The sequence below is a fragment of the Taudactylus pleione genome, unplaced genomic scaffold (genome assembly GCF_031769625.1).
Source record: "Taudactylus pleione unplaced genomic scaffold, aTauple2 ptg000927l, whole genome shotgun sequence".
Lineage (NCBI taxonomy): Eukaryota > Metazoa > Chordata > Amphibia > Anura > Myobatrachidae > Taudactylus > Taudactylus pleione.
Genome location: NW_028285328.1, coordinates 1,433,102 through 1,455,000, shown reverse-complemented (window position 1 = coordinate 1,455,000; position 21,899 = coordinate 1,433,102). Strand labels below are relative to the sequence as shown.

The 21,899-nt window shown below is 49.3% G+C and overlaps 1 protein-coding gene across 1 annotated transcript in view; it reads left to right on the top strand.

The window, feature by feature from the left end:
- LOC148473368 (uncharacterized) overlaps nucleotides 1-21,899 on the top strand; it is a 48,510-nt gene that overhangs the window by 12,516 nt on the left and 14,095 nt on the right. The window contains exons 3-4 of the mRNA XM_088459677.1: nucleotides 7,331-7,852; nucleotides 8,227-8,406. Of these exons, the coding sequence (XP_088315803.1) occupies nucleotides 7,331-7,852; nucleotides 8,227-8,406 (702 nt within the window). The remainder of the gene's footprint in view (nucleotides 1-7,330; nucleotides 7,853-8,226; nucleotides 8,407-21,899) is intronic.

Here is a 21,899-nt window from a genome sequence, read left to right as displayed (position 1 = left end):
AAAAGTACACTTAAAAAACATCTATTTTGTTCTGCTGGTTTCGGGGCCTAAGTTACTGGCGTTGGGCCGTTTTCTCTCTCCTGTAAAGCTGGGTAACCATTGTACAATTTTTACTTCAGCTGCGACAAACTCTTGATCTGTCCTTTCCTTGCGTACACACTATACAATTATTTCTTCCAGTCCTCCGATTTATCCCTCATACTGGTGGTTACACAGATTATGTATAGCGGCCACAATACAATCTGTGGGCAGATCCTCAGCGAGTACCAGGTCTGTAACTAGGGTGGTGTGACCAGTGCCATGGTCCTCTCTCAGATGCACTATATTATGTCCCTATTTATCCCCAGCATCTCCTGACCTCCCCTATCTCTTCCCTGGCCCTTCCCCATGAGGCCATGGCCCTCTCTCAGGTGCACTATATTATGTCCCTATTTATCCCCAGCATCTCCTGGCCTCCCCTATCTCTTCCCTGACCCTTCCCCATGAGGCCATGGCCCTCTCTCAGGTGCACTATATTATGTCCCTATTTATCCCCAGCATCTCTTGGCCTCCCCTATCTCTTCCCTGGCCCTTCCCCATGAGGCCATGGCCCTCTCTCAGGTGCACTATATTATGTCCCTATTTATCCCCAGCATCTCCTGGCCTCTACTATCTCTTCCCTGGCCCTTCCCCATGAGGCCATGGCCCTCTCTCAGGTGCACTATATTATGTCCCTATTTATCCCCAGCATCTACTGGCCTCCCCTCTCTTCCCTGGCCCTTCCCCATGAGGCCATGGCCCTCTCTCAGGTGCACTATATTATGTCCCTATTTATCCCCAGCATCTCCTGGCCTCCCCTATCTCTTCCCCATGAGGCCATGGTCCTCTCTCAGATGCACTATATTATGTCCCTATTTATCCCCAGCATCTCCTGACCTCCCCTATCTCTTCCCTGGCCCTTCCCCATGAGGCCATGGCCCTCTCTCAGGTGCACTATATTATGTCCCTATTTATCCCCAGCATCTCCTGGCCTCCCCTATCTCTTCCCTGGCCCTTCCCCATGAGGCCATGGCCCTCTCTCAGGTGCACTATATTATGTCCCTATTTATCCCCAGCATCTCCTGGCCTCCCCTATCTCTTCCCTGACCCTTCCCCATGAGGCCATGGCCCTCTCTCAGGTGCACTATATTATGTCCCTATTTATCCCCAGCATCTCTTGGCCTCCCCTATCTCTTCCCTGGCCCTTCCCCATGAGGCCATGGCCCTCTCTCAGGTGCACTATATTATGTCCCTATTTATCCCCAGCATCTCCTGGCCTCTACTATCTCTTCCCTGGCCCTTCCCCATGAGGCCATGGCCCTCTCTCAGGTGCACTATATTATGTCCCTATTTATCCCCAGCATCTACTGGCCTCCCCTCTCTTCCCTGGCCCTTCCCCATGAGGCCATGGCCCTCTCTCAGGTGCACTATATTATGTCCCTATTTATCCCCAGCATCTCCTGGCCTCCCCTATCTCTTCCCCATGAGGCCATGGTCCTCTCTCAGATGCACTATATTATGTCCCTATTTATCCCCAGCATCTCCTGGCCTCCCCTATCTCTTCCCTGGCCCTTCCCCATGAGGCCATTGCCCTCTCTCAGGTGCACTATATTATGTCCCTATTTATCCCCAGCATCTCCTGGCCTCCCCTATCTCTTCCCTGGTCCTTCCCCATGAGGCTATGGCCCTCTCTCAGGTGCACTATATTATGTCCCTATTTATCCCCAGCATCTCCTGGCCTCCCCTATCTCTTCCCTGGCCCTTCCCCATGAGGCCATGGCCCTCTCTCAGGTGCACTATATTATGTCCCTATTTATCCCCAGCATCTCCTGGCCTCCCCTATCTCTTCCCTGGCCCTTCCCCATGAGGCCATGGCCCTCTCTCAGGTGCACTATATTATGTCCCTATTTATCCCCAGCATCTCCTGGCCTCCCCTATCTCTTCCCTGACCCTTCCCCATGAGGCCATGGCCCTCTCTCAGGTGCACTATATTATGTCCCTATTTATCCCCAGCATCTCTTGGCCTCCCCTATCTCTTCCCTGGCCCTTCCCCATGAGGCCATGGCCCTCTCTCAGGTGCACTATATTATGTCCCTATTTATCCCCAGCATCTCCTGGCCTCTACTATCTCTTCCCTGGCCCTTCCCCATGAGGCCATGGCCCTCTCTCAGGTGCACTATATTATGTCCCTATTTATCCCCAGCATCTACTGGCCTCCCCTCTCTTCCCTGGCCCTTCCCCATGAGGCCATGGCCCTCTCTCAGGTGCACTATATTATGTCCCTATTTATCCCCAGCATCTCCTGGCCTCCCCTATCTCTTCCCCATGAGGCCATGGTCCTCTCTCAGATGCACTATATTATGTCCCTATTTATCCCCAGCATCTCCTGACCTCCCCTATCTCTTCCCTGGCCCTTCCCCATGAGGCCATGGCCCTCTCTCAGGTGCACTATATTATGTCCCTATTTATCCCCAGCATCTCCTGGCCTCCCCTATCTCTTCCCTGGCCCTTCCCCATGAGGCCATGGCCCTCTCTCAGGTGCACTATATTATGTCCCTATTTATCCCCAGCATCTCCTGGCCTCCCCTATCTCTTCCCTGACCCTTCCCCATGAGGCCATGGCCCTCTCTCAGGTGCACTATATTATGTCCCTATTTATCCCCAGCATCTCTTGGCCTCCCCTATCTCTTCCCTGGCCCTTCCCCATGAGGCCATGGCCCTCTCTCAGGTGCACTATATTATGTCCCTATTTATCCCCAGCATCTCCTGGCCTCCCCTATCTCTTCCCTGGCCCTTCCCCATGAGGCCATGGCCCTCTCTCAGGTGCACTATATTATGTCCCTATTTATCCCCAGCATCTCCTGGCCTCCCCTATCTCTTCCCTGACCCTTCCCCATGAGGCCATGGCCCTCTCTCAGGTGCACTATATTATGTCCCTATTTATCCCCAGCATCTCTTGGCCTCCCCTATCTCTTCCCTGGCCCTTCCCCATGAGGCCATGGCCCTCTCTCAGGTGCACTATATTATGTCCCTATTTATCCCCAGCATCTCCTGGCCTCTACTATCTCTTCCCTGGCCCTTCCCCATGAGGCCATGGCCCTCTCTCAGGTGCACTATATTATGTCCCTATTTATCCCCAGCATCTACTGGCCTCCCCTCTCTTCCCTGGCCCTTCCCCATGAGGCCATGGCCCTCTCTCAGGTGCACTATATTATGTCCCTATTTATCCCCAGCATCTCCTGGCCTCCCCTATCTCTTCCCCATGAGGCCATGGTCCTCTCTCAGATGCACTATATTATGTCCCTATTTATCCCCAGCATCTCCTGGCCTCCCCTATCTCTTCCCTGGCCCTTCCCCATGAGGCCATTGCCCTCTCTCAGGTGCACTATATTATGTCCCTATTTATCCCCAGCATCTCCTGGCCTCCCCTATCTCTTCCCTGGTCCTTCCCCATGAGGCTATGGCCCTCTCTCAGGTGCACTATATTATGTCCCTATTTATCCCCAGCATCTCCTGGCCTCCCCTATCTCTTCCCTGGCCCTTCCCCATGAGGCCATGGCCCTCTCTCAGGTGCACTATATTATGTCCCTATTTATCCCCAGCATCTCCTGGCCTCCCCTATCTCTTCCCTGACCCTTCCCCATGAGGCCATGGCCCTCTCTCAGGTGCACTATATTATGTCCCTATTTATCCCCAGCATCTCTTGGCCTCCCCTATCTCTTCCCTGGCCCTTCCCCATGAGGCCATGGCCCTCTCTCAGGTGCACTATATTATGTCCCTATTTATCCCCAGCATCTCTTGGCCTCCCCTATCTCTTCCCTGGCCCTTCCCCATGAGGCCATGGCCCTCTCTCAGGTGCACTATATTATGTCCCTATTTATCCCCAGCATCTACTGGCCTCCCCTCTCTTCCCTGGCCCTTCCCCATGAGGCCATGGCCCTCTCTCAGGTGCACTATATTATGTCCCTATTTATCCCCAGCATCTCCTGGCCTCCCCTATCTCTTCCCCATGAGGCCATGGTCCTCTCTCAGATGCACTATATTATGTCCCTATTTATCCCCAGCATCTCCTGGCCTCCCCTATCTCTTCCCTGGCCCTTCCCCATGAGGCCATGGCCCTCTCTCAGGTGCACTATATTATGTCCCTATTTATCCCCAGCATCTACTGGCCTCCCCTCTCTTCCCTGGCCCTTCCCCATGAGGCCATGGCCCTCTCTCAGGTGCACTATATTATGTCCCTATTTATCCCCAGCATCTCCTGGCCTCCCCTATCTCTTCCCCATGAGGCCATGGTCCTCTCTCAGATGCACTATATTATGTCCCTATTTATCCCCAGCATCTCCTGGCCTCCCCTATCTCTTCCCTGGCCCTTCCCCATGAGGCCATTGCCCTCTCTCAGGTGCACTATATTATGTCCCTATTTATCCCCAGCATCTCCTGGCCTCCCCTATCTCTTCCCTGGTCCTTCCCCATGAGGCTATGGCCCTCTCTCAGGTGCACTATATTATGTCCCTATTTATCCCCAGCATCTCCTGGCCTCCCCTATCTCTTCCCTGGCCCTTCCCCATGAGGCCATGGCCCTCTCTCAGGTGCACTATATTATGTCCCTATTTATCCCCAGCATCTCCTGGCCTCCCCTATCTCTTCCCTGGCCCTTCCCCATGAGGCCATGGCCCTCTCTCAGGTGCACTATATTATGTCCCTATTTATCCCCAGCATCTCCTGGCCTCCCCTATCTCTTCCCTGACCCTTCCCCATGAGGCCATGGCCCTCTCTCAGGTGCACTATATTATGTCCCTATTTATCCCCAGCATCTCTTGGCCTCCCCTATCTCTTCCCTGGCCCTTCCCCATGAGGCCATGGCCCTCTCTCAGGTGCACTATATTATGTCCCTATTTATCCCCAGCATCTCCTGGCCTCTACTATCTCTTCCCTGGCCCTTCCCCATGAGGCCATGGCCCTCTCTCAGGTGCACTATATTATGTCCCTATTTATCCCCAGCATCTACTGGCCTCCCCTCTCTTCCCTGGCCCTTCCCCATGAGGCCATGGCCCTCTCTCAGGTGCACTATATTATGTCCCTATTTATCCCCAGCATCTCCTGGCCTCCCCTATCTCTTCCCCATGAGGCCATGGTCCTCTCTCAGATGCACTATATTATGTCCCTATTTATCCCCAGCATCTCCTGACCTCCCCTATCTCTTCCCTGGCCCTTCCCCATGAGGCCATGGCCCTCTCTCAGGTGCACTATATTATGTCCCTATTTATCCCCAGCATCTCCTGGCCTCCCCTATCTCTTCCCTGGCCCTTCCCCATGAGGCCATGGCCCTCTCTCAGGTGCACTATATTATGTCCCTATTTATCCCCAGCATCTCCTGGCCTCCCCTATCTCTTCCCTGGCCCTTCCCCATGAGGCCATGGCCCTCTCTCAGGTGCACTATATTATGTCCCTATTTATCCCCAGCATCTCCTGGCCTCCCCTATCTCTTCCCTGGCCCTTCCCCATGAGGCCATGGCCCTCTCTCAGGTGCGCTATATTATGTCCCTATTTATCCCCAGCATCTCCTGGCCTCCCCTATCTCTTCCCTGGCCCTTCCCCATGAGGCCATGGCCCTCTCTCAGGTGCGCTATATTATGTCCCTATTTATCCCCAGCATCTCCTGGCCTCCCCTATCTCTTCCCTGGCCCTTCCCCATGAGGCTACCCTTCCCCATGAGGCCATGGCCCTCTCTCCGGTGCACTATATTATGTCCCTATTTATCCCCAGCATCTCCTGGCCTCTCCTATCTCTTCCCTGGCCCTTCCCCATGAGGCCATGGCCCTCTCTCTCGGGCACTATATTATGTCCCTATTTATCCCCAGCATCTCCTGGCCTCCCCTATCTCTTCCCTGGCCCTTCCCCATGAGGCCATGGCCCTCTCTCAGGTGCACTATATTATGTCCCTATTTATCCCCAGCATCTCCTGGCCTCCCCTATCTCTTCCCTGGCCCTTCCCCATGAGGCCATGGCCCTCTCTCAGGTGCACTATATTATGTCCCTATTTATCCCCAGCATCTCCTGGCCTCCCCTATCTCTTCCCTGGCCCTTCCCCATGAGGCCATGGCCCTCTCTCAGGTGCACTATATTATGTCCCTATTTATCCCCAGCATCTCCTGGCCTCCCCTATCTCTTCCCTGGCCCTTCCCTATGAGGCCATGGCCCTCTCTCAGGTGCACTATATTATGCCCCTATTTATCCCCAGCATCTCCTGGCCTCCTATCTCTTCCCTGACCCTTCCCCTTGAGGCCATTGCCCTCTCTCAGGTGCACTATATTATGTCCCTATTTATCCCCAGCATCTCCTGGCCTCCCCTATCTCTTCCCTGGCCCTTCCCCATGAGGCCATGGCCCTCTCTCAGGTGCACTATATTATGTCCCTATTTATCCCCAGCATCTCCTGGCCTCTCCTATCTCTTCCCTGGCCCTTCCACATGAGGCCATGGCACTTTTTCAGGTGTACTGTATTATGTCCCGATTTAAAAAATGGTGGGTACAATGCTCTCTCTGGCACAGGGCATCAAAAAGTCTAGTTACGGCTCTGGCGAGTGCACACTGCAAAATGTACACGTTACAGCTTATGATCCTCCTAGAAGATGTGATCAGACCGATTTGTTTGAGATTGTATGTGTGTACGGGAAGTAATCGGGAAGCCGACTGCCTAAATATCGGCAGCCGGGTTCCCGACTGTCATATCCCGGCAAGGTTAAAATGCTGTGCGTCTAGATGTAGATGCCCGCATTTCCCTGACACCGGGAGACCGGCGCCCGGCATCCCGGTCGTAGTGATGCCGGGCGCGGCGGGCGGACAGCCGCGGGGGGGGAGGGTTAGGTTTAGGGCTCTCGGGGGGGACTTAGGGTTAGGCACCCCCCCTGGGAGGGTTAGGGTTAGGATAGGGGGAGGCAAGGTTAGGCAACCCCGGGGGGGGACTTAGGTTTAGGCAGCGGGGAAGGGGGTGGTTAGGGTTAGGCACTTGGGGGGGAAGTTAGGGTTAGGCACCCCTAAGGAGGGTTAGGGGGGTTAGGTTAGTAGATACTTACCTAGCCACAATCGGGATTTCCAGCACTGTCGGGCTTACGCTGCTCGGAACTCTGCTGATGTCGGCCTGCCGCTGACAGGAATCGTCCGGCGTTATTTCAGACCCATTCCGCGTGTACACATTATACAATCCTCTGTCACACGATCAGACAGATAATTGTACAGTGTGTACCCAGCTTTTGTCCTGGTTCTCCTAAAACCTCCACAATCCTCATTATTTTGTTCCTTTGTGACTGCAGATTACATCGAAGGGATTGAAATTCTTATATTTGAGGAGAGGGACGTCGGACTGATCAATTCATCAGTATTTTCCAGCTCCAGTCTGAAGTCCGTCCTGAGCTTAACACTGAGGGGGAGTAAAATTCACACCATCAAAACTGGGGCCTTTCAGCAATTCCACGGGCTGACCAACATTGAGCTGCAGAATAACAGCCTGACCACCATATCGCCGTCCTGGTTTCACGACCCGGCCAAGCTGAAAAACCTCACCGTGGCCGGCAACCTGATTCGCCGGCTGCGTCCCGAGATGTTGGATGGGTTTTCCGGTCTGGAACGCTTAAACCTCAGCAGAAATGAAATTAGCGTAATTAGTAGTGAGAGTCTCCAGGGCCTTTCCAAGATCTCCTCGCTGGACTTGTCTTCCAATAAAATGTCATCGCTTCAACGCGGCGTGCTGAGTCCCCTGAACGGAACGTTCCGGCTGGGGGGGAACCCGTGGAACTGCTCCTGTGCACATGAGGATTTTATACTCTATTTACAAGGTAATAATCCCCAATAGCTTCTGCTATTTTATCTATTTTCTTTTATGATCTTCATTTGTTTTCAGGACATTTTATCCACCAATTTACCGCTCATTAATAATGTGGTATCTGTGGCCCTACAAACACACTCTGCTCTGTTCACAGCCACTATGTAATCTAAGGCTGGGTACACACCTATACAATGTAATGCTGGGTACACACCTATACAATGTAATGCTGGGTACACACCTATACAATGTAAGGCTGGGTACACACCTATACAATGTAAGGCTGGGTACACACCTATACAATGTAAGGCTGGGTACACACCTATACAATGTAAGGCTGGGTACACACCTATACAATTTATGTTCTCCTGCTTCCGTGTGTTCCAGAACTGGTTAATGCATCCAGATTGGCTGACCCAGACTTGGTGATTTGCCGCTATCCGCCGGAACTAAACGGATCACTTGTGTGGAATGTAACGGACAGGAACTGTTCCATCTCCGTTGTGTCGCCGTCACCCGCGGCCGTTTTCCGTAAGACCATCTTACCGGTCCTCTCTGTGCTGCTAGGTGAGTGTTTGCTGTTATAGGGATTAGGGGGGTTCTGCAAAGTGAGGGATAATAAATGCAACAAAAATATATTTTTTTAGAGTTTTTTCTTTAAGGTACAAAAATCATTTTTTATTCTACTAATGACCAGTCCTCGCCAACGCCTCGCGTTACACCTTTATTTCCTAGCCTTACCGGTTATTAGACATTCGGGAGGGGGATAATTGTGCAAAACCGGAAATATAAGTCCTTCAGTGTCATCAGTACATGTCCTCTCCCCTCCGGCGCTTCGGGGAACCCCCTGAAATAATTTGTGCAGAAATCTGTTCTCATCCAGCTCTATAGATTAGATACATGGTTTCATTTCCCCCAAAGATACATGTCCCTATTTTTCTTTCATATCTTTATTTTATTCCAGTATTGCCCGATCGTACAGTACGATGCCTTTCTGACGCTGCTCTCTGTTTATTTTTATCATTTAGATTTTATAATTTACTGATCGTATAAATAATTAGATTACAGCCGTGTTCCCAGACCATGTCATGCTGGGGATTGTAGTACTCCAAGGGTTGAATTAGAGATCCTGTGCTGCAATTGTCCCGTCTAGCAGCAAATTGACAAAGGAAGCTGTACAGAAATGGGGGAGATCATCCTGAGATGTACAAACTACACTACAGAACAACCTCAAAATGAGATTTATTTTACTAACTTGCCTGTCCTGAAATCCTGGCCTGCTGTGAGATGCTAGGAAGGGGTGATTGAGCTGTAGGACCAATCAGAAGCCACAATCACGGGCATCGCAGCTTGTGATTGGTTAGTCAGCTGACAACCCCCAACAAGGTAAAAATGAAAGGTAACATGAATCCTATACCGTTACACACGCCATCCATTCACATGCCGGAGCCTATCTGAGCGCCCAGCGCCTGCGTCCTCTCACCTGTGTCACTATGTGCTGCTGGCACTTGGAATTACAATGTATCACTCCTACCCTTTGTATAAAGAGACCCATACATCAGGCGGCTGACCCGCCGGTCGGAAATGCCGATCGGTGGCCATCGAAATTATTACCATCCGATCTTGTCTTGTGGAGTAAAGTGTTGGGACTACTCCGGTCCCGGGACTCTGGGCATAAACATAAATCAGTCCCGAGACTCTGGGCATAAACATAAACCAGTCCCGAGACTCTGGGCATAAATATAAACCAGTCCCGAGACTCTGGGCATAAACATAAACCAGTCCCGAGACTCTGGGCATAAACCAGTCTCAGGACTCTGGGCATAAACCAGTCTCGGGACTCTGGGCATAAACATAAACCAGTCCCGAGACTCTGGGCATAAACCAGTCCCGGGACTCTGGGCATAAACATAAACCAGACCCGAGACTCTGGGCATAAACATAAACCAGTCCCGAGACTCTGGGCATAAACCAGTCTCGGGACTCTGGGCATAAACATAAACCAGTCCCGGGACTCTGGGCATAAACATAAACCAGTCCCGAGACTCTGGGCATAAACATAAACCAGACCCGAGACTCTGGGCATAAACATAAACCAGACCCAAGACTCTGGGCATAAACATAAACCAGTCCCGAGACTCTGGGCATAAACCAGTCCCGAGACTCTGGGCATAAACCAGTCTCGGGACTCTGGGCATAAACATAAACCAGTCCCGAGACTCTGGGCATAAACCAGTCTCGGGACTCTGGGCATAAACATAAACCAGTCCCGGGACTCTGGGCATAAACATAACCCAGACCCGAGACTCTGGGCATAAACATAAACCAGTCCCGAGACTCTGGGCATAAACCAGTCTCGGGACTCTGGGCATAAACATAAACCAGTCCCGTGACTCTGGGCATAAACATAAACCAGTCCCGAGACTCTGGGCATAATCATAAACCAGTCCCTAGACTCTGGGCATAAACATAAACCAGTCCCGGCTGCATGTTGTAATGTGCAAAATTTACTGGGAGCAAATCTGGGAGGATTCATAGTTTTAATCCTAGTCAGCAGCTGTGTATTCCCCATAACTGCAATGTATCATCTGCCTGCCAGCGCACACTGTGATTTATGTAGACCCAGCACACTGTGATTTATGTAGTCCCAGCGCACACTGTGATTTATTTAGCCCCAGCGCACACTGTGATTTATATAGCCCCAGCGCACACTGTGAGTTATGTAGCCCCAGCGCACACTGTGATTTATGTAGCCCCAGCGCACACTGTGATTTATGTAGCCCCAGCGCACACTGTGATTTATGTAGCCCCAGCACACTGTGATTTATGTAGCCCCAGCGCGCACTGTGATTTATGTAGCCCCAGCACACACTGTGATTTATGTAGCCCCAGCGCACACTGTGATTTATGTAGCCCCAGCGCACACTGTGATTTATGTATCCCCAGCGCACACTGTGATTTATGTAGCCCCAGCGCACACTGTGATTTATGTAGCCCCAGCACACTGTGATTTATGTAGTCCCAGCGCACACTGTGATTTATGTAGTCCCAGCGCACACTGTGATTTATGTAGTCCCAGCGCACACTGTGATTTATGTAGTCCCAGCGCACACTGTGATTTATGTAGTCCCAGCGCACACTGTGATTTATATAGCCCCAGCGCACACTGTGATTTATGTAGCCCCAGCGCACACTGTGATTTATGTAGCCCCAGCGCACACTGTGATTTATGTTGCCCCAGCGCACACTGTGATTTATGTAGCCCCAGCGCACACTGTGATTTATGTAGCCCCAGCGCACACTGTGATTTATGTAGCCCCAGCGCACACTGTGATTTATGTAGTCCCAGCGCACACTGTGATTTATGTAGTCCCAGCGCACACTGTGATTTATGTAGTCCCAGCGCACACTGTGATTTATGTAGCCCCAGCGCACACTGTGATTTATGTAGCCCCAGCGCACACTGTGATTTATGTAGCCCCAGCGCACACTGTGATTTATGTAGCCCCAGCGCACACTGTGATTTATGTAGCCCCAGCGCACACTGTGATTTATGTAGCCCCAGCGCACACTGTGATTTATGTAGCCCCAGCGCACACTGTGATTTATGTAGCCCCAGCGCACACTGTGATTTATGTAGCCTCAGCGCACACTGTGATTTATGTAGCCCCAGCGCACACTGTGATTTATGTAGTCCCAGCGCACACTGTGATTTATGTAGCCCCAGCGCACACTGTGATTTATGTAGCCCCAGCGCACACTGTGATTTATGTAGCCCCAGCGCACACTGTGATTTATGTAGCCCCAGCGCACACTGTGATTTATGTAGCCCCAGCGCACACTGTGATTTATGTAGCCCCAGCGCACACTGTGATTTATGTAGCCCCAGCGCACACTGTGATTTATGTAGCCCCAGCGCACACTGTGATTTATGTAGCCCCAGCGCACACTGTGATTTATGTAGCCCCAGCGCACACTGTGATTTATGTAGCCCCAGCGCACACTGTGATTTATGTAGCCCCAGCGCACACTGTGATTTATGTAGCCCCAGCGCACACTGTGATTTATGTAGCCCCAGCGCGCACTGATTTATGTAGCCCCAGCGCACACTGTGATTTATGTAGCCCCAGCGCACACTGTGATTTATGTAGCCCCAGCGCACACTGTGATTTAGGATTGGGAACAACATAAGACTGATCATTAACTAACAGAGGTAAGAGGGCGCAGCTCACAGGCTTACAACAGAGAGATGGGGTTAGAGACATGACAGGAAGCGACACACACTGCACGCCAGTCTATCTAGGTTGCAGGGGGAAGGGGGTGGGGGGAGTGCTTAGCTGGGGGTCTACACAACAATGTTGGTTGGCAGTCAGTAGGGTGTTTGCATGAACTATAAAGATGGGCTGTAATTGGGTAGAATAGCTTATGGAGGTTATGTGGGTGGTTCTGGAATTTGGTAAACTGCCTGAAGAGGTGAGTTCTCAGGGAGACTAAAGGAAAGTCTTACTGTGTGCGGGAAGGCATTCCACAGGGTGGGTGCACCCAAATACAGTCCTGTAACCGTGACCGGGGAGCAGGTGATGCGTGTGGCTGAGAGACACAGATCGCGCAACAAGCAGGGGAGGGCAAGCTGGGAGATAGCAGGGGAGGGCGAGCTGGGAGATAGCAGGGCAGGGCGAGCTGGGAGATAGCAGGGGAGGGCGAGCTGGGAGATAGCAGGGGAGGGCGAGCTGGGAGATAGCAGGGGAGGGCGAGCTGGGAGATAGCAGGGGAGGGCGAGCTGGGAGATAGCAGGGGAGGACAAGCTGGGAGATAGCAGGGGAGGGCGAGCTGGGAGATAGCAGGTACAGGAGAAGAGGTGGAAGTGTCGGTGTAGTGCAGTTAATATATCTCCTCATAGGCGCTAAAGTTAAATTAAAAAAAAGATAATGAAACCCAGCAGCAGCTGTGGGAGATGTGAACCCTCCTGTTATATCCACCAGGGATACACAACAATTAGAAATATATGTAGACCACAGCGCTTGGTGTATCTAACAGATCAGAAGGTAAATTACACTCTCTGCAAACCAGAATAAAATTCAACCATTTTTAATAATAGAACTCATTATAAAAACCATAAGGTAATACATTTAGAATATGCTTTAGACCATAGGTTCGCAAACTGTATTCAGGACCCCAAACAGTGCATGTTTTCTAGGTTTCCTCAGAGAATCACAAGTGAGATAATTAGCTTCTCCACCTGTGGATCTTTCAAAATGTGTCAGTGAGTAATGAATACACCTGTGCACCTGTTGACAGTTGGTAATACACCTGTGCACCTGCTAGGTGACCTGGAGAGGTGACAGTTGGTAATACACCTGTGCACCTGCTAGATTACCTGGAAAAGGTGACAGTTGGTAATACACCTGTGCACCTGCTAGATTACCTGGAAAAGGTGACAGTTGGTAATACACTTGTGCACCTGCTAGATTACCTGGAAAAGGTGACAGTTGGTAATACACCTGTGCACCTGCTAGGTGACCTGGAAAAGGTGACAGTTGGTAATACACCTGTGCACCTGCTAGATTACCTGGAAAAGGTGACAGTTGCTAATACACTTGTGCACCTGCTAGATTACCTGGAAAAGGTGACAGTTGGTAATACACCTGTGCACCTACTAGATTACCTGGAAAAGGTGACAGTTGGTAATACACCTGTACACCTGCTAGATTACCTGGAAAAGGTGACAGTTGGTAATACACTTGTGCACCTGCTAGATTACCTGGAAAAGGTGACAGTTGGTAATACACTTGTGCACCTGCTAGGTGACCTGGAAAAGGTGACAGTTGGTAATACACTTGTGCACCTGCTAGATTACCTGGAAAAGGTGACAGTTGGTAATACACTTGTGCACCTGCTAGGTGACCTGGAAAAGGTGACAGTTGGTAATACACTTGTGCACCTGCTAGATTACCTGGAAAAGGTGACAGTTGGTAATACACCTGTGCAACTGCTAGGTGACCTGGAAAAGGTGACAGTTGGTAATACACCTGTGCACCTGCTAGATTACCTGGAAAAGGTGACAGTTGCTAATACACTTGTGCACCTGCTAGATTACCTGGAAAAGGTGACAGTTGGTAATACACCTGTGCACCTACTAGATTACCTGGAAAAGGTGACAGTTGGTAATACACCTGTACACCTGCTAGATTACCTGGAAAAGGTGACAGTTGGTAATACACTTGTGCACCTGCTAGGTGACCTGGAAAAGGTGACAGTTGGTAATACACTTGTGCACCTGCTAGATTACCTGGAAAAGGTGACAGTTGGTAATACACTTGTGCACCTGCTAGGTGACCTGGAAAAGGTGACAGTTGGTAGTACACTTGTGCACCTGCTAGATTACCTGGAAAAGGTGACAGTTGGTAGTACACTTGTGCACCTGCTAGGTGACCTGGAAAAGATGAACTGTTTGGGGTCCTGAGGACCGAGTTTGAGAACCAGTGCCCTAGACAGCAGCACAACATGCAGGTACTCAGATGGTATTTCCAGGGTAAATGCACATAGTCTTTAAATATTGTCATATACCCCATTGGTGGAGAAGATGAAATGGTGCAATATACAGTATATAATTATTAACACCAATAAAGGGATTTGTATATCCAACAGTGGAAACGGATGTTTTTACCAGAAAGTAAAACACATAAGACAGATATATATGATTGTAGAGTATTTACATCCAGGTGGAGTCCCATTTGCAAATATATCCTACGCGGCTCCTTGTAATATCCGGGGGGCTAATGGCCGCTGCACCCCTGGTTACTATATGGTAGTAACTATTTTGGTGGTAGCTAAGAAAGAATGTAAAGATTTTAATTTTTTGTACTTTTTATCTCTTAACATTAATAGGAAAATAGATATTTATAGTCATCTCTTCTTCTCAGACAGAAATAGATCTTACGGCTGCTGATTACATAACAGAAATAAATATAATAAATTTGCGCGTATGTAAGCCATGGTTTAGTGCACGATTAGCTACACTATATCACACCCACATTTTGCTTAATAACCAAAGAACAGGAAGCAGCAATCGCTGATACATAGTGACAGGACATAGTGACAGGACATAGTGACAGGACCTAGTGACAGTACCTAGTGACATAGTGACAGTACATAGTGACAGTACCTAGTGACATAGTGACAGTACCTAGTGACATAGTGACAGTACCTAGTGACATAGTGACAGTACATAGTGACAGTACCTAGTGACATAGTGACAGTACATAGTGACAGTACCTAGTGACATAGTGACAGTACATAGTGACAGTACATAGTGACATAGTGACAGTACATAGTGACAGTACCTAGTGACATAGTGACAGTACCTAGTGACATAGTGACAGTACCTAGTGACATAGTGACAGTACCTAGTGACATAGTGACAGTACATAGTGACAGTACATAGTGACATAGTGACAGTACATAGTGACAGTACCTAGTGACATAGTGACAGTACATAGTGACAGTACATAGTGACAGGACATAGTGACAGGACATAGTGACAGGACATAGTGACAGGACATAGTGACAGGACATAGTGACAGGACATAGTGACAGTACCTAGTGACATAGTGACAGTACCTAGTGACATAGTGACAGTACATAGTGACAGTACATAGTGACAGTACCTAGTGACATAGTGACAGGACATAGTGACAGGACATAGTGACAGTACCTAGTGACATAGTGACAGTACCTAGTGACATAGTGACAGTACCTAGTGACATAGTGACAGTACCTAGTGACATAGTGACAGTACCTAGTGACATAGTGACAGTACCTAGAGACATAGTGACAGGACATAGTGACAGGACATAGTGACATAGTGACAGGACATAGTGACAGGACATAGTGACATAGTGACAGGACATAGTGACAGGACATAGTGACAGGACCTAGTGACAGGACCTAGTGACAGTACCTAGTGACATGGTGACAGTACATAGTGACAGGACATAGTGACAGGGTGACAGGACATAGTGACAGGACATAGTGACAGGACATAGTGACAGTATATTTGGTAATGGATTACGGTGAACGATGATCCTGAGCAAAAATAGAGGCATAAAAAAAAAATGTTTGAAGTGGAGAAGATGGGTGACAACAAATTAAATCTAATTTAGCGATGCCTTTTATTTGTGTTTTCCATGCACCTTTCCTGCATTGCGCTGTGTTATCCATTGCGCTGGTGTTACACATTAAGCAATAAATAATGTCGTGTGCTGCAATCTAATATTTCAAATGCAATATTCAAATTGTATAACACACTGGTGGAAATGAGTTGATAATCCTATTTATAATGTGCTTTTAGGTCCTAATGTTATTTCATGCCCTGGCCACAGAATGTCCTGTTAGTGGTAGTGCCCTGGCCACAGAATGTCCTGTTAGTGGTAGTGCCCTGGCCACATAATGTCCTGTTAGTGGTAGTGCCCTGGCCACAGAATGTCCTGTTAGTGGTAGTGCCCTGGCCACAGAATGTCCTGTTAGTGGTAGTGCCCTGGCCACAGAATGTCCTGTTAGTGGTAGTGCCCTGGCCACAGAATGTCCTGTTAGTGGTAGTGCCCTGGCCACATAATGTCGTTAGTGGTAGTGCCCAGGCCACAGAATGCCCTGTTAGTGGTAGTGCCCAGGCCACAGAATGTCCTGTTAGTGGTAGTGCCCTGGCCACAGAATGCCCTGTTAGTGGTAGTGCCCTGGCCACAGAATGTCCTGTTAGTGGTACTGCCCTGGCCACAGAATGTCCTGTTAGTGGTACTGCCCTGGCCACAGAATGTCCTGTTAGTGGTAGTGCCCTGGCCACAGAATGTCCTGTTAGTGGTAGTGCCCTGGCCACAGACTGTCCTGTTAGTGGTAGTGCCCTGGCCAAAGAATGCCCTGTTATTGCTAGTCCCCTGGCCACAGAATATCCTGTTAGTGGTAGTGCCCAGGCCACAGAATGTCCTGTTAGTGGTAGTGCCCAGGCCACAGAATGCCCTGTTAGTGGTAGTGCCCTGGCCACAGAATGTCCTGTTAGTGGTAGTGCCCTGGCCACAGAATGTCCTGTTAGTGGTAGTGCCCTGGCCACAGAATGCCCTGTTAGTGGTAGTGCCCTGGCCACAGAGAATGCCCTGTTAGTGGTAGTGCCCTGGCCACAGAATGTCCTGTTAGTGGTAGTGCCCTGGCCACAGAATGTCCTGTTAGTGGTAGTGCCCTGGCCACAGACTGTCCTGTTAGTGGTAGTGCCCTGGCCACAGAATGCCATGTTAGTGGTAATGCCCTGGCCACAGAATGTCCTGTTAGTGGTAGTGCCCTGGCCACAGAATGTCCTGTTAGTGGTAGTGCCCTGGCCACAGACTGTCCTGTTAGTGGTAGTGCCCTGGCCACAGAGAATGCCCTGTTAGTGGTAGTGCCCTGGCCACAGAGAATGTCCTGTTAGTGGTAGTGCCCTGGCCAAAGAATGCCCTGTTATTGCTAGTCCCCTGGCCACAGAATGCCCTGTTAGTGGTAGTGCCCAGACCACAGAATGCCCTGTTAGTGGTAGTGCCCAGACCACAGAATGCCCTGTTAGTGGTAGTGCCCAGGCCACAGAATGCCCTGTTAGTGGTAGTGCCCTGGCCACAGAATGTCCTGTTAGTGGTAGTGCCCTGGCCACAGAATGTCCTGTTAGTGGTAGTGCCCTGGCCACAGAATGCCCTGTTAGTGGTAGTGCCCTGGCCACAGAATGCCCTGTTAGTGGTAGTGCCCTGGCCACAGAGAATGCCCTGTTAGTGGTAGTGCCCTGGCCACAGAATGTCCTGTTAGTGGTAGTGCCATGGCCACAGAATGCCCTGTTCGTGGTAGTGCCCTGGCCACAGAATGTCCTGTTAGTGGTAGTGCCCTTGCCACAGAATGTCCTGTTAGTGGTAGTGCCCTGGCCACAGACTGTCCTGTTAGTGGTAGTGCCCTGGCCACAGAGAATGCCCTGTTAGTGGTAGTGCCCTGGCCACAGAGAATGCCCTGTTAGTGGTAGTGCCCTGGCCACAGAGAATGCCCTGTTAGTGGTAGTGCCCTGGCCACAGAATGTCCTGTTAGTGGTAGTGCCCTGGCCACAGACTGTCCTGTTAGTGGTAGTGCCCAGGCCACAGAATGCCCTGTTAGTGGTAGTGCCCTGGCCACAGAATGTCCTGTTAGTGGTTGTGCCCTGGCCACAGACTGTCCTGTTAGTGGTAGTGCCCGGTCTCTTATCCAGTGTGTGACTGCAGCCGTGACATTACTGACACTAATGCTCTTTGCAGGCTGAATGAAATCCAAAACAAAATCCCTGTTTGTTTTATTGCAGCGCTGTCTTTGTTCATTTTGCTGATTTTCCTTATTTGGAAGAAAAAACAAGATAAAAAACAAGTGCGACCAGACCGAAGCGCAGTAGGAGGGGCCAAAGCAACGGACAGGGCTAGAGCATCCCCTCCTGGTAAGCTGGTGCTAGTGAAAGCTAACCTGTTGAAGACAAAGGGCCTCAAAGCCACACAACCGCAAAACCTCACTGCGTTGGGACGGGCCAAGTCGGCATCAGCCATTCTGCTCCAAGCTGACTTCAGTACAGAGCAATGTGGGAGAAAAGGGGAAGAATTGCCCTGCGTAACTAGTCCAGCTGCCAAGAAGACGCAAAATGTCCATAGTCCAGTTGATGTCTCAAAAAGCGACATGGAACTGTGGTATTATAATAGTTTCCAGAGAAACGTCTATCTGCCCCCAACTGTTGCCTCATTACTGCTGACTGGAGCGCACCCCAGAGCAATCCAGAATAACCCATCATCAGCTGTAGAAGATCTCCCCACCTTCTCACCAGCAGCATCAATGACACCACTAGAAGACGATGGTCACTCAGCCAGGGCTACCACAAATCCTGATGTCCTCGAGCCTATAGTGTACTTATGTGTGACCACAGCTCATGAAGAACCAACCGTGGCCCATCTTGTAGAGAAAGAGAGAAGTGCAGACACGTTAAAGCCACGGTCGTTGAGAAGATCTTGTTCCTGGCCCAGAGAGCGGACTCCGTGTAAGGAGGACTCCAGTGCTTCCTACGAGAACTTTTTAAAGACCCTCAATATTTCCCCCAAGCTCGGCGGATCCCTCCTTGCAGACCAAACCTCCAAGGATGAGAGATATAAAAAATGGGACTATATAGACTCAATGGGAGCGATTCACATGCATACGGAGGAGAAAGTTCTGCCGGGAGAAACCGGCTCAAAGACTGAGCCTGCGCCAGGTGCCGTCTATACTGGGAAGAAAAAAGTGGAAACCAAGAGTCAAGAAGGGCAACGTCGCAATGATTCCTCGACCAGGAACGTTTACCAAAGGTCCACCCGTGAAAGGCGTACTCATAGAGGCAAGGTTGTGACTCCAGAAACTGTGGTGGGTAGGGAGGATCTCAACAGTCAGGGATCTGAGGCCAGGTCTGACCTACGGAGCACCCCGGATGATGATAAGCTGCTGGAAAATAACGAGTATAGCTTTATAGATCTGCTGCATGAGGTGGTGGAGAATCATGGACGGTGGACCAGAGAGAGGTGGAGGCACACTCACCAGCAACGAGTGCCAAGTCGCCCATCTCCCCACTAGGATGGAGAACTTTGCCTTCCATTTTATGGCGCTGACGTTCATTTACAGAGCGAACTCTCAAGATTAATCTGTATCATTTACTATAAGTTACGTCTGTATTTCCACTATACCAGCAATCGTTTTGCTTTGTTTAGAGACTTACTATTTTCCTTGTGTTGTGGTGGGTCTTGTGGTTTTGCCAAAAGCGAGCTGAATAACCTGCCCCCTGTGCCAGCGCCCAACTGTAATGTGCCTCCTGCCGGGGAGCAAGTTGCCTCAGTGAGTAATCTTCTTCCTAGTGAGTTGATTTGGCTGCATTCTCCAGAATATTGATTCCGCTAACAAAATGGCCGCCTCCATTGTGGACGCATGATGAGTGCACCCTAAAATGAATTCCCTCAGGACGTCAGCATATGTTTATCTCTGCAGCACAACCCATGCACGGCCAGGAGAAAGACGAAAATGTCATCATACGAGACCACAAAACCGCTTCATGTCTGGAACTGAAAATCCTCATTTTTATGAGTTGAATAAAAGTCTGATCTGGAATCACAAATATTGGGAGATCCATCTCAGTGTGATATCCCGTAAATCTAATATAGTCTGCGCTCAGTCCCGTATTATGGGCCTCAAGTGATAAAACCCGTTGCGTACGATAAATGGTGCTCCAGCCAATCAGCTTCTAACTGTCTTTTTTTCAAACAGATGACAGTTAGGAGCTGTTTGGTTGGAGCTTCATTATCGTACGCAACGAGTTCTATCACTCATTTGTGTATGATAAAACTGCTTGATAAATGGGCCCCTTTGTGCGTTACACTGTATATGTATAATGTGTAAAGACACCAGTATAAATCACTATATTTTAGATAAGCTATTTATATCTTATTACTGTATATGTTCCGATGAGTGTATTTTGCTTTTATGTTGTATAATGCTACGGAAATCGCATATATCATGTTTGTATCCTTCCGGTGACTATAATTGCTCAGTAATGTTACTTGGTCATATAACGCCTCTCTGCTGTGTACTTTCCACTGGTTGTTACCTGCGAGGAATCACATTATTATAAATATCGCGTGCAATGAAGCATTTGGGAGCAGATTTATGAATATTTGCGGTATTGCGATCATCTCTGCGCTGACCTAATATTTTTTGTCCGGATGTATAAAACGACTTTGTCCAGGACAGCGCCATCCAATGAACAGCGGCACCAGCGATAAAGGCTTCTAGCAGAGATGGGATGCGCTATTGTAATGTGCGCAAACGCAGAATCTTCTTTGGGCCTGCGCATTAATTTGCACAACGCTGGCCGTGTCTATTTGCCTGCACAGACATAGTGGTTATAAATTGTAACTTATAATGCTACTAAATATATAAGGTAACTATGGCAGGGAGAGCGCAGGAGGAGGGGAGGGGGTCATGCTGCGATCTCTGTAATGGCCGGGAAAGCTGGGGGTAAATACACATTTCAAGCTTTGGAAATAAAAATATTTCCAGAGCTGGACACTTAGCGTGACGTCGCCGTTACCCATAGAGCGAGGAATGTACCAGCAGAAACATGAGAATACTTCAAAACAGCGAATTAAACAAAAATGTTTTCACTACCAAATAAATGTTGGTAAATATGCCCCAATCATTTCTGGTGCACGCGTGTGTGCTGTATTTACGTATGCATGTACTGTATATGTGTACATACAACAGAATGTGGTATCTGCAATAAACCTTGTATTACATATACGCTGTGTAGCCTGCAGGTTTCTGTACTTGTGATGTGGAGAATAAATCGCAGCACGAGGCGCTTTGTACGGTTATCGCGGATCACGAGATTGGATTCTCATCTGTATTATACTGTAGCTTCACCCGGTGATCACTAACCGCAGAGTTGGGGAAAAAAAAGTTTGTTTTTAAAAAAGAAAAAAATATGAAAACATTTTTTTTTATTTAAAGGTTTTTGTTTTTTTTGTTTGGACCAGTTTTTTTGCAGTGATGTTTTAATGAATAAGAATTGAATACTGCTTATTATATTAACATTACTGTGTATTAGAAACCTTGATCAACCATGGTTTAATGCTTTGTAACATGAACAATCTAAAGTTATTAGGATTTTTTTTATCTCCTCAAAAGAGAAACAGACTAAGGGGCATATTTACTAAAGTGCAGGTTTATAGAAGTGGGGTTGTTGCCCATAGCAACTAACCAGATTCTAGAACACAGGTTCTCAAACTCAGTCCTCGGTGACCTGGGAAATGTGTCAGTGAGTAATGATTACATCTGTGCACCTGCTGGGTGACCTGGGAAATGTGTCAGTGAGTAATGAATACACCTGTGCTCCTGCTGGGTGACCTGGGAAATGTGTCAGTGAGTAATGATTACACCTGTGCACCTGTTGGGTGACCTGGGAAATGTGTCAGTGAGTAATGAGTACACCTGTGCTCCTGCTGGGTGACCTGGGAAATGTGTCAGTG